General features: G+C 38.8%; 1 protein-coding gene across 1 annotated transcript; it reads left to right on the top strand.

Moving 5' to 3' along the window:
* The first annotated feature begins 578 nt into the window (after positions 1-578).
* LOC115013578 (kinetochore protein NDC80 homolog) lies at positions 579-7736 on the top strand. The gene is given in 18 exon segments (XM_029439984.1): positions 579-713; positions 1251-1349; positions 1797-1883; positions 2171-2297; positions 2753-2925; positions 3260-3362; positions 3526-3615; positions 3711-3804; positions 3975-4075; positions 4377-4521; positions 5097-5302; positions 5554-5700; positions 5921-6010; positions 6129-6221; positions 6401-6523; positions 6525-6532; positions 6752-6854; positions 7175-7736. Coding segments are annotated over 18 exon segments (1926 nt in total). The 5' UTR covers positions 579-705; the 3' UTR covers positions 7304-7736.
* The last annotated feature ends 10162 nt before the right edge of the window (positions 7737-17898 follow it).

Raw genomic sequence — 17898 nt, 5'->3', positions numbered from 1 at the left:
CTTCAGGGAATCGGGCTACACCGCTATGGAAGACCTAACATCAGTAACTGCCTATGTTACTATGTAATTTCTTTGGATATTTTTACACCAGCTGCAATTACAAAATAGAAATCAACTAATATATTAAAGGTTACGCCAAATGAGATCCACTTTTTTTTTACCAGCTGCAACATTAATGTGGCTTTAGAGTCCAGTAATGTACAGTATATGTTTCTGAAATAGGCCATTCTGCAAAATGAGTATTTTTACTTTTTGTAATTATATTTTGATGCTAATACTTTTATACTTTATGTATGTAAGTAATTTTGAATGCAGGGATTTTAATTGTAACAGAATGTTGAAACTGTAGTATTGCTACTCGCCTAAGTAAAAGATTTTCAGTTTTCTTCCGGCAGTTTATTACAGTCATAGGCAGTACAATAGTAAACACTGCTTTGCGAGAGGACTTTCCCAATATTCCAAATATTACATTTGTGCATCTTTTCTTTTATAATTACAATGCATGTGTGACGCTGTGGAAAAGTCATTATTTGTAGAGCGCGTTATGAAGTCTTCTTGGACCTTATGGCTCACCGTACTCTCGTGATGGCACCGCCTTCCTAGAAAATTTCGTATTCTTTTGGCGGGGTTTGTTTTGGTTCGTTTGAGACTGTCCCTTCGGATGTTCGATTCATTTTGTAAACGTTAACTTTCCAGCTACAAAATATGGAGCGGTACGTCTTAAATTTGCTAGATAACACCACAAATTGATTTTTGTATCACTGGAATTATTAGCAAATAACCAGACAAATAAGTCTGACGATATGTAATGGGTTTTAGCTTGCCTTAGAAGATATTGTCAGCAGCCGTCATTGTTGTTTGATTTTAGCTACAGTTAGCTAGCGTTAACGTTCATTTAAACGATGTTTCCAACCGTCATAATTACTTAAAGTCATCTTTACTTCCTAACAACGATTATTAGATTTAGCTAGACAACAACTAATTCGGCGTGTAGAGTTCGTTGTAGTTAAACTAAGTCACTGAACGAGTAGCTAGCTAGTTAGCTAACTACCGCACAACATACACTGAGATACTGACATACTTTACGTTAGCCAGCTGTGGCCATATCGCCTGACATCAACTTCAAGTAGTAGCCAACATTATCGAGCTAATATAATATAATATACAGTTGTATGCATTTTGCGGACATTGTGAGACAGTAGGATAGCGTTAATAAATGCCCTCTTTCTTTTTTGATAATTTGTGTGCAGCGGAAGGCTGAGTCGAGTAACAAGCGGCAGACCATCGGAGCTGCCTATGCGAGTGCAAGACAGCAACAGGATGAGCATGGTGTATACAACGCCTAAGAGGTTGGTTTGAAGCGAGTTAAAAACATGTCTACATTTTAGTTGTATAATGAGCAAAGATGCTTGTATTTCTTGTATCATGCACGGACTCCACTCTTGTACTGGACAAAAATGTGAGTGTGTTTACATGATGTTAGCCACACCCACACAACAACTAAACCCTTTGCTTCTTGATTACTTCTAATAAGGGGTTATATCCCAAATATTACAATGAGACATCTTATTTTGTTCTAAACTGTACAGAGAAAATATGTTGGGTATAGTTTCATGCTATTTCTTATAATGTTATGCTTCATGGTTTACATTCTACTTATTTTTGCATAATATTTCAAACATTATTTGTGAACATGTGATGACTCAGTGAAGACCGATAAATTGATTAGTGCTAGTTTGTTCATGTGTGAGTCAGCATGCATCCATCCATTTGTTTACAGTTTTGTTTCTTTACAGCAAACAACCTTCATTTGGAAAGCTCAACATACCCAAACCGCAGTCTGTGAACTCTGAAAGGCGGACCAGCTTCTTTGGTCCACGGCGGTATGTTAATAATATTTCAGAAATGTACCAAAGTTGCATTACAATGTACTTCACATATAAAATACTGAGAACAAATAGTATCTATACATCAATAAAACATCACAGATACCAGTACGACTACAGTAGTAGAAAGATTAAATAAAGGGGTGAAAACGTTTTTCTCTCCTAATTTATAAGTTTCTACAATGCAATTATTTAGATGCAAATGAATGTAACTTATTTCTCCTTGTCAATAAATGAACTTGCTTTTTGCTACTGTGGTGGTAATGCTAATATTTTGTCTGCAGGACTAGTGGAGCCAGCATGCCTCGTAACAGCACCATGTCGGGGTTTGGAGGAAGTGAGAAGATAAAAGACACCAGACCTCTGCATGATAAAGCGTTTGTTCAGCAATGCATCAGACAGCTGCATGAGGTACAAACACTTTGTCTCAGTCCATGTAATGTATTTACACACAAGTAGGTTAGTTAGTTTTAACATTGCTACACCCTTTATTTTCAATACACTAAGTCCACTGTGTGGGATATAAAAAAATAAAAGACTTTAGTGCCCCTTGGTGGTTATATCCAAAAATTGACTTTGGCAGACAGCAATATACATTAAACTGCTGACTATTAATGCAACACCCCTGACAGTCTCGCACAATCACTATTAGCACAGTACTGATATTGGCTGATATCAGGTTTGTATTTTTTTTTTTATCACTATAGTCACAGTGATTAAATATTATTGCTGACGTTATCTGACTGAGTGTGACATCTAATTGTAGCCTAACCTTTTTTGTACCTGCAAAAAGTATAGGTATTGTTAGTCAATATGAGTAATCCATATTGCCATGTACAGACTGATATTCTCTTTGTCTTTTCTAGTTCTTGACAGAGCAGGGTTACCCGGGCACTTTGTCAGCCAAGACCCTCCAGTCTCCCTCCACCAAGGAGTTTGTGAAGGTGTTTGAGTTTGTCTACCGTCAGCTAGACCCGACCTTTGAGATGCCAAACTCAAAAGTTGAGGAAGAGGTTCCAGCTATCCTAAAAGCCCTGAGGTAAAATGATGTCTTTTAGTATTAATAAGTATTTTATTTATTAGTATTTCTTTGTTTTATTTAGTACCCCTACAATCTTAAGTGCATATTTTGAACATAAAAAAACAATTTGTAGCCTATCTATGAGTATTAAGAAGGCACTTCAGTACCACTGGAATTTAAGGATGGTACTAGATAAAAAAAAAAAATACTACAAAGAATGATGGAGAGGAAAATCTTAAATGAAATGGCAAATAACATAATCATACTATACAAGTCTGTACATGCAAGTACCTTCTATAGTTTAAGAAACATTGCTGACTGTCTTTTATTTTCTCCCTGTTTTTGGTTCAAGGTATCCGTTTGTTCTCTCCAAGTCTTCAATGTATTCTGTTGGAGCTCCTCACACCTGGCCTCAGGCTCTTGCTGCTCTCATGTGGCTAATTGACCAAGTCAAGGTGAGAAGCAAACGATACTTTTTCAATAGGAATTACAGTGGACTTTTAATATATATAAAAAAAAAAGGTTGATTGGCATTAGATGCAGAATAAATTAATACATTTGTAGTTTAATGAAATTAGTTAAAACCAATTATTATATTATTATTATTTTGTCTGGCAGATCAACTGGTGTTTGAGTAAGCAGGAGCTGCTGTTCAGTGACTTCTGCGAGGACACTGATGATATCGAGGAAGGGGCCGAGTATAACAAGGTACTTCTTTAAACAGCAGCATGAGGCATTAACACTACTCTACTGAAAAAGCCAGAGCCAGTTTAAATGATCTTCTCTTGGCCCTTTTACTGCAGCTCCTCTTGGACTACACAGCTGAGACATACTCAAAGTTCATGCAGGGGGATGACACATTTGACGATGTGGATGAATTATTCCTCAATAAACTAAGTAAGCACAGCATCTCTCTATGAAATGAGTTGTTTTTTTAAGAATAACTTGCTTTATATGTCTATTCAAGCATATTGTAAATAAAAGATTTTGTTTCAATTTAGATTTTTTTTAAGTTCAATTTTGAGTCTCCATTTATAAAAATAAATAAAAAATGTGTGTCTTCACAGGGAAAATTTACAACGTTGACGAAGCCCTGCTGGACTCCATGGAGGAGAAGTACGGAATACTCAGCACTGAGGTTGACCGACTGGAGAAGAACAGCCAGACGGTAGGAAGACTTTTATATTGACCTGCGCATAGATTAGGTATGACTTTTTAAAAATCTTGATATTTCCATTACAATTTCTTATATTCAGTGAGAGCAGTTGCACTGCATTCATTTTTAGGTTTGGAAAGGGTGAAAACCTGATCATCGTCAACAAAAAAGTACTGCACAAAAGGAAAATTAGATATTTATGACTATTGGAGGTGCAAAGGTTTTATAGCTGTAGCCTGATCAGTAATATGAAACATTAGTGTGAGCAACAATAAATCAGATAAATAATTTTCTATCTCCTTTTCCTGGACAGGACCGTCTAATGACCAAGAGGTTGGAAAGAGTGAAGCTGCAGACAGACCTCAAGAAACTCCAGAGTTATCGAAGCAGCCTGGATTCCTTTACAGCCAACCTGGAGAACAAAGACTCTGAACTGAGTGAGGAGCTGGAGACCACTGGTAAATATAACTAGATGGTCTTAGATGCTGTTCTTTAGCAGGATGCACTGGTTCTTTAGCAGGATGCACTGGATCCTGTGGACATTTGATGGTGGATCTCAATATTCAGACACTAATTGCTACTATGCTTTAAGTACTGGAATTACACATTTCCAAGTTCTTTTTGGGCCTGTGCACACACACGGCGCCAACACAATAAGGATTCCACTTAAGGTTTAACTAGATTTGTGTCTTGGCTGTGACATTTTCCCCTGTTAAAAAAAACATTTAACATTCCTGTTCTTAATTAATAGGCCACCAGAGACCATACTTTTCAGGGTTTTGCTGAACTGCTAACTGCACATATTGAGTTTCTTACTGTCACCCAGTAAACAAAGAAAGCTCCTACTAAGCAACAAAGTTCTGTTTTAGTAATTTAACAGTATTCTGGTTCAAATTGGCTCACACCCGGGGGTTTAACTAATCTGTTATGTAGTCACAAGAGGGCCTATTGGGTCTTCTACAATAGCTTTCCAATCAGAACTGAGGATTGAATCTGATTTCATATCGTGTTTTTTGTCTTTCTCTTTCTGCAGGCAGTCATCTGGAGTCTCTAAAACATGAGCAAGATGAACTGCTGCACCTCCTGAAGAACCAGAGGTTTACGCCGGCTGATGTCGAGAGGATCAACAGAGAGAAGAGAGAACTCCAACAGACCATCTCCAGTCTCAGCAAGTCTCTTGAAGACGCTGAGCAGCACAAGTGGAATGAGGAGATCGCTCTGGCCAAAGTGAACGAGAAGGTACTGTATGTAGATCTAGTATGTTTGCACAGAGGAGCAGGGATAGTAGCACTTTTTTCCATTAAGATAGGGTATATGACATATGACTTGGTCTCTTGGGATTAAAATATGATATTTTGTGTCCCTGTTGTAATCAGTAAAGATTGATAATAGCAGGTGTTTTTCATCCAGCAGCACGCATTTTGACCTTTTTGATTGAACTTGTTTCCTTGCCCTTCCTGTGTCTGTCCTATCCTGCTATTTCCCTCCAGGCGGAGTTGAAGGTAGCAGAGTACCACAAGCTGGCACGTAAACTGAAGCTGATACCACTGTCTGCAGAGAACGCCTGTGGTCATGATTTTGAGATCAGGCCGTTTGAATGTGGACTCGGCATGGTTCAGCATAAAGCGCAGACACAGGTACTGTGTATTGTGTAATAATCCTGTTCACACAAACTATTAAATTCCGTATGAACACGGCTAGCTTACTGTCCCAATGCTGAGGTTATCTCCAGTTGTTTCGAGCTTTTGACATTTTATATATTATTCTGTTGGAAAATTGATTGATGTAAAACAAAATTGTGTGAAGATATATTTTGGTATTCTCTGTCCATGTTCTGATCTATGCTTTGTGTTGTAGATGCTCCTCAGAAAGCTCGTCAGTGACGTGGAGGAGGAGAACAGTCGATTAGCCAACATGAAACTCAGTCTGGAGGAGTCTAGTGAACAGGTAACAAAAACCTTATTATTTTGCGCTGTCATCTTTTTCTTGTACTGACACACAAAATAACCAAAGTGCGTCTTTTATAATCACATTTGTCCTTTTTAAATGTGTGTGTGTCTTTAAGGTGAATTCTAACATCTTGGACAAGTCCAATGACCTGAAGCAGCTGAGAGAGCAGATCCGCAAGGTGGATGAACGGTTGGATTCCGACATGCAGGTATAGTCCATATACTTCAGTCTGCTTCTGTTTGTGTCTGTTCTTCACTGAACTATTTGTCTTCTGAGCTGATAAACAAAAATGAGTTTACATTTTAACATGTTGGTGACATAGAGAAAATGCACAGTTGCATCATACATGTAATAACAATAGTTTCCTGCGTGCTTGTTTCCATATAGGAGCTGGCCCAGGAGGAACAGGACTGGGCAGCAGAGATGGAGTCAGTGGAGAACCATCGTAGGCTTCTTGAGAAGAAGGTTAATTATGGATACGACGAGTCAGTGCAACAACTGAAGGCAGCAGCAACAACAGTGAGTGATTGTCTAAAGGATTACATCGTCCTGTTGGAGCCTGTGGCCGCTACACAACAAAGCATTGTCTAAAGGACCTCGTAATACTGTCTCATCTTAATACCTCTGCCTCATTTATTTTCATTTTTTATAAGATGAGACTTTATGTGAGTGTTAACATCCTCCAGGTTTCTGTCTGTCTAACTCAGAATGAAACACTTGTGTTCATCTCTTCTTCAGGTACCACCTGGTGCTGCAGGAGACCAATGAGGAGAGGCGTACAGTAGCAAACAACCTAGCGTCTGTATTTACTACAGCTGCTAACCACTTGTCAATCACAGAGGTGACTTTCTCTTTATCTCCGGCATACTTACATTAGTTTTAGCAAGCTAATAAACTTATGTGTCATTAAGTAAATGTAGCAAAGTATTTCACAGTGGTTTAGATGCGACTGTAGCCATCGCTGCCTCAATATCTTGAGGCTTTCCATGCCAAAAGGATTTGATGGTATGAAAGACACAAAAGGGATTATAGCAAAACTCAGTTGTAAAAAGCCGAATGCACTACAACTATCTTAATCTAAAGATATTTTACATATTGGTCTGATGGCATCATTATTCCTGTATTTATATTGTAATGCATGCTGTGGTTCTTGTCCAACAGAAGTGCATGGAGGATCTTCACAGCAGAGTGCAGCGTGTTTGCTCTAAGGCTGTGGAAGAGGATGAAGCTGTTGTGCAGAAGCTGAGGGAAACTTTGAAGACCTTCACATCCAAAGCAAACAGTTTGTAAAGTGAGGCGTGAGGGTGGGGGCCTTTAAGTCGGCAGATAATTTAAGAGACAATGGGTGGGGGAGTTTTTCCTGTCATTTGTGTTTTTTTAGAATGAATCTTGAGAAAAGAAAGAAACGTAACACATTAGATTTTCATTCATTAGTTCTGAACATGTTTTTGTAATTGTATCCTATGACTTATAGCCTTAGATTAACAAAAAATGTCACCGCCAGTTTTCTTGGTATAAATTATTCTGTTTGAACAGCAGTGTGTATTTGCAGCCACAGAAGCATTGTAAATACAAAGTGGTTGCATCAAGACGGAGGTTTTGAAGTCTTAATTCACGTTCAGTTTCAGTTAGTTATTAACAGAATGTTCACGTCTGTGTTTTGTGTCTGTTTCAACACTTTTAATAAACATTCATATGCTAAATAAAAGTGACTTTAACCCTATTTGTGCCCAAATACTATATTCAATATGTTAAGGGAAAATGTGTTGTGTTTATTAAATGTCTTTCATAGGAAAAACATTTCTTTACGCTGCATGTGTGTGCATATCTTTAATATTCAATTTGTTATGAGTTTACCAAATACGTGATTTTTTTGTCTGAGATACAGCCATGTTCTTATCATATTATATTTAGACTTTGGACACATGGGACTGTTTTTCCTAAAAATATAATAACATGTATAGAAAAATAAATGTGTGCAAAAAGACTAAATATAATGCAAGTTTGATAAGAACCACTAATTTTTCAGCCAAATGGTTTGACCAATTTAAAATATGTCTTCATATTTGTGCTGTGTTGCGGACACTAAAGGGTTTAAACCGTTAAATTTCTATAGAATTGTTTAACATGTGTCAAAAAGACGCCAGAGTAATGCATACCAAAGCACTTCATATATTTGTAAACTTCCTTGTTTGTGGCTTTAAGATCCTTCCTCACGGTGGTCGTGCGGTCCCAATAGTTGTGTTGTTCTGAAGCCACTAGAAGGCAGCACACACCTCTGGTTGCTAAAACGTGTGTGTGTATATATTTATATATATATATATATATATATATATATATATATATATATATATATATATATATATATATATATATATATATATATATATATATATATATATATATATATATATATATATATGAAAATTAACACAGGGTTCCTATGGATTCTTCAAGGCTTAATAGGTATTTAATAAATGAATATAACAATAAGGCCTCACCTGTTATTAAAATGTCTTAGATTCATCTTTCAAAGGTCTATGACATTGCAATTGAAAATCTCAAAAATAATTATCTATTTTTAGAATGATTTACCAAATGTCTCTAGCATTAATGTCAGGCGGAACCAGCCACACACATGTTTGTTTGCAGATGCATCTCCAGTTAGCAACAACATGGGGAAATGTTTTGCTACAATAAACATTTGGGTAAAGTTGTGCCTAACCGTAAGTAAGTGGTCTTTAAGAATTTGCTTATTGTAGGGTTGGTCTTATATTTCATTGCGAGTGTCTTTTAAAAGCCTTAAATCTAACTTGTCTTCAGCTGTAGGAACAAAAGATGTGTAACAACTCTCTGGATCAGAGTAAGCACCAGATGCAAAGGTGTTTAAATGTTTTTGTTGGCTGAATCTCTTCATCTCAATGGGAGTCTACAGCAGCAAATACCCCTATGTGTTGTTAAAGAAATGCAAGTACCAACTAACTCTGCAGTCAATACAACATACCTGCAGCACCGCCATTACATTTAACCCAACTCAAAAACACTTTGCTTCTTATACATTGTTGATCCAGTCTTGATAATATATGAGAAGAAAATGGGTTTCGGACACCTTTACTTATCTGTGAATTTATGAATTTGACTTAAGTTAAGATTAGTTCAGGCAATCACTGAACCAATGAAATAGCAGACATAGTTTCCATTTCTGTCTGCAACATTTATCCTATTTTTTACTGAACAAATTAGAGCATTTTAAGTTTTTTATTTAAGCCAAAACTCATAAACTGACTGGCTCATTAGTAAATGAAGCGTTTCTTTTAGGAGTTTTCTGTACTGCTGCTAGGACCATTTATTGAAAATTGCTTGTCCGAGGCTCCACAATGCTCCTATGTCACGGTCAATATCGCACATTGTACCAGTTTCCAATGAACTCTGCATGCTTGGCCTGCAGTATTGGTATTTTTCACATCTATATCCAGAGATTCTATCCAGAGATTCAATCCAGATATCCTGTGGCAATCTACACAATTCAAGCCACAATTTGGGTTTAAAAAAATATTTTTTTTCTTTTTGTATCCTGATCCAGTGTTTGTCAGACTGTCTTATTAAACTTTAGGGTTCACAGCCTTTTTCACAGGATCTTTTTTAATTAAAGATGTATGTTTTCTTATTCAGCTACTCTTGTTTGACACGGTGGTATTGAGTTATGATTTCACAGAAGTGCATCTTTTTCCAATTTACTCATTCCACCCTAAAGGGAAAATCCACCCTACAACCTAACACTTAAAATTGTCCAGTAAATTTCAATGTACCTATCTTACCTATATTTTGTACATGACATGATGCATCAACACAGAGCCATAATAAGTCTGGTTTAGTTTTCTTGTGCTTTGTTTGTGTTTTCTTTGTCTTCTAACATCTTGGGACCATGTTGGAAATAAGTGTTTACACTTTAACATGTTATCCTTTAGATACTTTTATTTCTTTGTCTCATAATGAATAAATAGAATCAATAAAGTGTCCTTAAAATTTGAAGCAAAGAATTGCAGTTGATTGCTTTCGTCACTTAACTTCCACCTGTTGAAAGAAAAAATAAATAAATAAATAAATTATTTAATGGAAATAAAGAAAGAAAGCAAATGAAAAAGAGTAATGGATATTTTAAACAACACAACAGTGGTTGGAAATCTTCCAAATGTGAGAGTTTGCTGCTTGTCTCTGTTTTAGTCATCGTTGGTTGGACAATTTCAAGATGTCTCCTTTAATGATAGAAATTCTAAGAGACATTTTCTACACTATTGTTTGACAGTTTTTTATTAAGTTATTTGAGAAAATAATTGGCAGGTGATGAAAATAATCCTGAAATACTTCATAACTTTGCCTAACTCAACATCATAGACTTATAAGATCTGCTAAAGGAGTATTTTCTATTTGAAAGCGTTGCAAACAAAGCTGAAGTATAATCCTGGGATTTGGGGCGACGGCCTGACCCTAAAACTCCACATCGTGTCAATACAATAAACTGGAAGAAGTTTCTACAGGGGGAACGTTTGAAAAGCGTCAGCGCTGCGAGCGTGAGAGAAATGTTTTGGCAGATGTGATGAGAAGAGATGAGGTGATTGTGAGGGGCTCCGTGGAGAGAGGGAATGAAAAATGTGATGGATAACTTCCACCACTAGCAGAGGCAACCCCTGTGCATGTGTGTGTGTGTTGGATGGGGAGGAGGGGAGGGGTTTGTGCAGGAAGTTGAAGGAGAGGAGAAAGGCTGGTGCCGTGTGTTAACAGCCACAGAGACTTACTTCAACTAAACAGGACAGACCATGGTGTGTTTATCAGATCCCATATGGACAGGTGGCATCCATAAATGCCATTTTAAAAGACTTCAGAGTGCGTGTATGTGTCTTTGCATGGGTGAGAAAATGAATGTCATGATTTGTGTATCTTTGTACCCCTCAGAGGCATGTACATGGTGGCCTGAATGTGTATGTGTGTGACTCCTCGTGCAGGAATTTGCGTGCTTATTTCTGCATAAGCCTGTGTTTGTATTTGTGTTTTTGCCTGTTTCCATGGATCTTTACATGTTGTGTGTGTGTGTGTGTGTGTGTGTGTGTGTGTGTGTGTGTGTGTTGTCCCGTGTTGCCTGTGGCTCCTCAGCCCGCGTAGACCTATTTCATCATGGATCATTGCATCCAAAGACATGCACCATGAATTCTTAATACACTGTATGTTCCTGCTCTCACACAGGGGAAGTCAATTTGACCCGGCCGAGGGCCTAGCTCTTCCAGGGATTGTGTGAGCGTGTGTGTGTGTATGTGTGTGTGTGTGTAGTTCTCACAGGGCCTCTAATAGAAGGGAGATGTAAGGAGGAGGGTGTGTGATTGTGTGGTGTGCACACGAGACAGGCTCAAGAAAAAAAGAATGAAGACGTAAAAACAAAGTGAAAACTCAAAGGTTATCTTCTTCCCTGCTCTGTGACCTGGAGAAGGTGTGTGTTGCTGCTTCACCGTGTACCACAAGGCTTTCAGCGGCTAATCTGTCAATCCAGAGACAGCCAGACACAGTAGAGCGGCAAGGTGTTAATGTGGAGTCTCATTTGGGGTTAATCTCACCCATCCACCACTAAAATAATCTGTTCTACAGATGTGGGAAATGGAGGCAGAGAGAAAGGGGAAGATAAAGAGAGAATTCCATGCTCTCTATTTTCTGTCTCACAGCTCCCTGTCAAAACACCATTGTGTAGCTGAAATCTGTCTTCCTTAGACCTACATTATGACTAGCTCTGGCATTTTGATTTCTGTTCCAGCAACTAATTGTCTCCAGATTTAGAAGACAAATCCACTACTGCTATAGCTGTGGCACAAACACGCACAGAAATGACGCAAATGTTGTAACGAGATTCAGATTAAAAAAAACTTCAGACAACTGTTGACATCTCGGCTTCAGTACAGTCATTAATAACAATAACACAGCAATTACCGACATAATAATGCATCCATCTGGGGCTGTCAAATATATGGTGTACTATGTGCAACATTTGCTCTTCGCAAATTGCTTGTTTGAGCTGATGTGTAATGCGTTGCTGATGTTAAAGAACATTTGTGCTGCGGCTGAGTCTTGGTCAGAGTTGGTTTATTCTTTGTGTCCCGGAGAAGGGGCAACGTCTGCTTGTCTACATGAATTAAAGACGAAGTACTTACAGATGACAGAAATGTTGGAGGTCAGACAGCTTAGTATGCAAAATATGCAAATATGTAATGCAAGATACATCAGATATACAACGTTACTTTAATAATAATGGAAATTGTTACAGCAGAGTGTCTGCATATTGAAGGAAACACTTTTCTTTTAAATACCGATCATCTGATTGTGTTGTGCAGAGATCTGCAGCTGCAGTTGGCTGGATGGGCAGTGCAATAAAACATTTTTTTTTTTTTTAATCTTTGATTGTGCAGCAAGGCAATTATATAATTTGCTATCATTTATCTGTGGTTTTCACTGCTTATTTTGTGGTGAATATCTGATTTTTATGCTCAATACATGCACAAGTATTAATTTTCTGTGTTCCTAAAGGCCCTGTCGCACATATCCGTATGACAGAAACGTATGTCAGAGTCCAAATACGTCCAACTTTTCATCGGATTGGAAAAGTGAACATATACAGATACGCATGTCTAACCTATTGATAGCGCATCACTTACTAATACAGAATGTATCAGACGAATACCCAACGAATGCATAAGATATACAAAAATATGGCGTATACAAAATATCGGCAACACGTTGGTGTACGTTGATATAAGGTAAGGTATAAGTAGTATTCATTAAGAGCTCACTGTGTTACGCTGGGGTGCGTTGTTGAACGCTGATGTTTTGAGCATGTTCAAAATTACCGGACGTACCCGACGTGTGCTTCATAAGATATGCAGACGTTACACATAAGTTACGTTACGTTAGACATACGTGAATACGGAATACGTACGTGAATATTTACCTACGTGAATATAGTACGTAAATACCTACGTGACTACGTTAGAGGAACGTTAGATATAGGCTACGTCGGTTGACGGTGAATCCTACAGCCAACTTATTGATAACGAGTGGATACCCTATTCCTACCCTATGTTAAGATGATGCCTGACAACGGAGTAACTTATTAAACGTGTTTCTACAGTACAGCTAGCGTTCAGCATGTTAGCCGTTCTCCAGCATCAGCATGACGTGAACCAGATGGCACTTTTCCAGCTGCGTTGGCCATATGCTCTGATACGTTTTAAATCAGTAAGTGATACGCTATCAATATGTTGGACATGCGTATAATAATTCGTGATGTATTCGTTATGTATACGTCAGCTACAACACCGCTGTGGAAAAGTTGGACGTATTTGGACTCTGACACATTTTGAGCTAATTTTCATATACGCCGGCATGTTTCTGCCATACGGAACTGTGTATGTCTGCCGTGTTCGGCGTATCGTCTGCGTCCTTCAAACGAGCACAACTTACCCTTAATTTATATCAACCTATTGCCGATATTTCGTATGCGCCGGCATCCCTCCTCCGCTGTCCTTTGCGAACACCTACACACACCTACAGTCAGAGGCAGAGTGGAGGAAAGGAGAGGGGTGAACTAAAAGAAATTTTCGCCACTTCCACTCCCCGCTAATTGGTTTGGATGCACTTAATATGGTGGACACTCCAAGCGAACGTGCAAACAGAGATTTGGTAGAAGGGAGGGGTGTAGGGACCGTATTGGAAGAATGGAGTATGACACTGACACAACACTGTCTGTGTCACAAAAAGCTCTTGAATAAGGCTGGGCAGACTAACGTACAGCGTCTACTCCTGTCATCACAAGTGTGTGTGTGCGACAGCTTTTTCCATGGGCTCTCCCACTGCTCCTGAAGCATGTGTGAGGCCAGTGGTTCCTTCTTGTTATGGTTCCTTTGATCACAGTGTGCTGTGTTGACATTATGGCTGCGTCCTGTGTGACTTCAGCGCATGTTGACAGTTTCCTGTGTGTTCAGCCTCAGTGTGAAGCGCTGTAATCAGGGTATCTTTTGTTGAATAATAGATTCAATGAGTGACCGGTTTACACACAGCAGGTTTCAGCTCGCTCATAATTCAGCTAAGGCATGAAATGTAACAGTTTCTTAAATGTTATTCTTTTGTGTCAGAGCAATTTATCCACAGAAACCACAGTATGGAAGATCCACCACAGATTTAGCCAGAAAACGAGACAGAAGTGTGTCCCACATGGCACAGTCACGCAGTGCTACACAAAAAATGAAGAAATAACAGCTGGAAACCTTCTTGCACTTTACAGATGGTGCTTTTCTAGGGATGGGAGCACGTTCTGTGATTTATTCGCATCACGTAGGCCGATTCATTTGAACTCTCCTTGATATTCTGCCTGTTTTTGTGTCGTGCTTTTGGGTTCAAATCTGCCAGTACCTGGGAACTTTACACATTTGGATAAATTCAAAACACAAAACGAACATCAGTTGCTTTTAAAGGGGTAGTCCAGCAATTTAGTTTTACACTTCTATAAAGTTGGTGGACATGTGAGACATATTAATGAATAATGGTCCAAATCAAAGCTGCTGAGATGTCCTGACATTTAGTCCCTCAAATTAAGCTATTAGGTCTTTTGGTGGAAAACATGCTATATGAACTAATGTTATTTGTTCTGCGTTTGGCCTGTACCCAAAGTCGTCTGTGGTAGGATTTAGTTTCCATCCAAGAGTGGAGAGAAGTTTTTTTAGACTATTTTCTGTTGTTCTGTGTACCTCAAAGGTTAGAGCATGGCAGAAACATTACAGAGATCAATGTTTTACTTCCTGTAGTAGTAATCTCTGTTAAAAATGTGTCAACTTCACAGTGGCGTAGGGCACTTTCAACCATATGGCATAACTTAAACGAATCAAAAGGCAAATAAACATGCCACGTTATTATCCGCCTTCTGTTCTCCACTTTTAGTTAGATCTCAGTAAAAAGCATGAAAACAGTCAGATGCCAGTCACCGTGTGTGTTCATATGTGCATCATGTGTCCGTGGTAAGTGTCTAAATCTAGCTCTGTGTTTTTGTCCGAGCGAGATGATGTGTTTTAGTGAATTACAGAGGCAACTGAGCACGAGATCACATTTCATCAGGTCTGTCTCAGCTCACTCAGGCGTGGAAGGGGGTTATGAAGGCACTACGAGGGGTCATAAGAAGGTCATTCTAGACTATGAAAGGTTATTAAAGGGCTGTGAGTCAGAGGTTTGAACTGTTTGCGCTCTGCTTTTGCTCTGTGAGTCATTTTCTGGCTTAGCGGGATCCATTTCAGGGTCCATTCACCTCAGGGGGGGGAAACAGATGTCTGTTACAGGATCAGAGCCTTGTAAATACTTGTGTAGGTATTTTTGGGATGTTACATATGTTTGGATTTGATCAGGAGATATTAACTGCACTGCATTTGGTGGCAATTCTTGTTTTTCCACCAAATTCACAGTCCAATAGCCTAATTAGGTTTTAACTTGTTGCTTTACATGAGTATCTGATGAGTTTTCTTTCATTGAATCTATACATTTCTTCAGTTTTCTGGATGTGTAAACAATGTTGTGAGTCTGAATGTGGCTCGTGCTCCTCCTCTGCAACATCGCTCCTGTTTTCTTTAATGCATACTATCGAGTAAAGCAAATGTGAACGTGGTCTTAAACAGTGAAACTCAAATATTTCGGTGTAAATCTGTTTTCTAACTTAACACAATCCTTATCTTCTTGTTTCATGCTGTGAAAAGGACAAAGATGAGGAAACACTTGTGCAATGCTACAGCTATCACATAGGAATGCTTGCTTACATGGTTGGTAAGTCCATATTATTTTAGTGTCCTGATGAGAAGTAGATTTATGTATACACACATGGTTCGGTGGTATGTCAATTTCTGGCAGTGTTGATATTCTATTTGGCACGAGTTTAGAGTATGGATGTTTATTGTGTTAGATGATAAGGATGTGGTACTTATGTGTCTGTTTGTATTTCTGTGTGTTTATCTTTGTATGCTATATTAGATATACCTGTGTGTTATATTCATCAGATTTATGATCTTTTGAGGAAAGAACACACACGCACAGCGCTGCATCTCTTTTTCAAATAAAGAGGGAGGAAATTGATGCGCTGTCAAAAATAATCATATGCTGATTTACAGAAGTTTCATTCACGATGTTAATCCCTGGAAAAAAAGTACTTTTGGACCAAATGGCATTATGTGACGCATTTGTAAATTGTAACTACACAGTTTGGCCACTATGTCAAATTGCTTTCAAAGCCCAGGGCTGTTCCTGCGGGTTTAGTTAGGTTTGCTAGTTTGCCAGCTAACAGTTAGCCTAAACTGATATTTAAATGTAAATGGGATTCTTCATTAATCCCATAAACAATTCAACATGGTGGACGTTTGTTCTCACAGGGGTTGAACCCAGCCCAAATGATCTTCTTTAATCCTTGAATTCATTATTTTATTTTCTCTTTCTGCTGCATATCCCCCGCCCCCCCAGAATATCCACTGGAGACATTTCAATAACTTAAGATGTGTCTTATTTACGCGGCATAACTGCAGTTACAGAGGGCGAAGGAGTCAGGAGCCCTCACTACAGATCCTTTGCATACCACTGAGGTGTTTATGGAGGATGTGAGAGGTTCCTCCCTTTAACTCCAGGGAATATACAGACAGACACACAGGAGTGGATTAACACGCACAAACACAGGGGGCTGCAGACTGCAAGCCAACTCCTGAGTGTTTATTCACAGGGGCTAAAAGTGAACAAGAAAACAGAAGGACGGAAAGCCGGAGACATTAATGGATGAAGCTAAAGGACATCAAAACGCAGGGGGACGTGAGGAAGAGGGGGAGGGTAGAGATGAGGCAGTGAAAGACACAATGAGGATGGAGGGATAGTGAGGAGCAAGAAAGGGATAAAGGTCTGCTGTATCCTCATGAGGGGGGAATGAATGGTGAGTTAGTGGTCTGGTTTGCCTCCTGCACACACACACACACACACACACACCCACACACACACACACACGCACGCACGCACACACACACACACACTCTGTGTTTACAAAGGAGATTAGAGCAGTTCCACTCTGTACCTCAGAGTAGCAGAGGTGCTTCAAAGCCATATGTGTAAACAATGAGAGGAATGTACTCTGATGTATTGACAATGTATGCTGTAATGTACATTTTGTAATATTTATAACCTTTTTAACCCCAGAGGGAGCAGCTGTTGTCTGGTGTCATGTCACTCCCAAATTCATATTTTGTTATGTTAAGTGACACAGGGTCCCTCATGGAGGGAGTAAATAACGTGCATAATGGTTGAATTTGCAAACAAATATTATGGCTGTTACAGTTGTTTAAAGTTTGTGTTTGATGATATTGTCGTTTTAAGGTATTTAGTATGTTTTGATCCAACCTCAGCAGCAGGTAAACAAATGAACTGAGCCTGAATCCAAGCTCATTTGTGTTTATGCCACCATCTTCATGTTCCAGGAAAACACTCATCTAAAATGCAGCAATCCTTTGAGGGGGGTCATCCCTATGTTTTGTTCACAACATGTGGTGGTTTTCCAATAACAATAGTTTAGCGGTAAGCTAACAATTCTGTTTAGGAGTTGAAATAGTTTATTCGGGTTAGAACTGCAGAAGCCCTGAGAAGCAAGTGTGAGAAAAACAATTCTGGCTCTCCGTTTTCTCCGTCTGATTGAATTGTTTCTCTCCTGTGTTTATGACTTATGACTTTTTTTCACCTGTTTTCACAGATGTGGGGAAAAAAAGAAAAAGATTCAGAAAAATGTTCCTGGTAAAACTTGTTTCACGGATTGTGTGTGTGTGTGTGTGTGTGTGTGTGTG

Source organism: Cottoperca gobio, chromosome 9 (assembly GCF_900634415.1).
Source record: "Cottoperca gobio chromosome 9, fCotGob3.1, whole genome shotgun sequence".
NCBI classification, from domain to species: domain Eukaryota; kingdom Metazoa; phylum Chordata; class Actinopteri; order Perciformes; family Bovichtidae; genus Cottoperca; species Cottoperca gobio.
The sequence above is the reverse complement of the archived record's forward strand: the minus strand, read 5'-3'. Positions and strand labels throughout refer to the sequence as shown.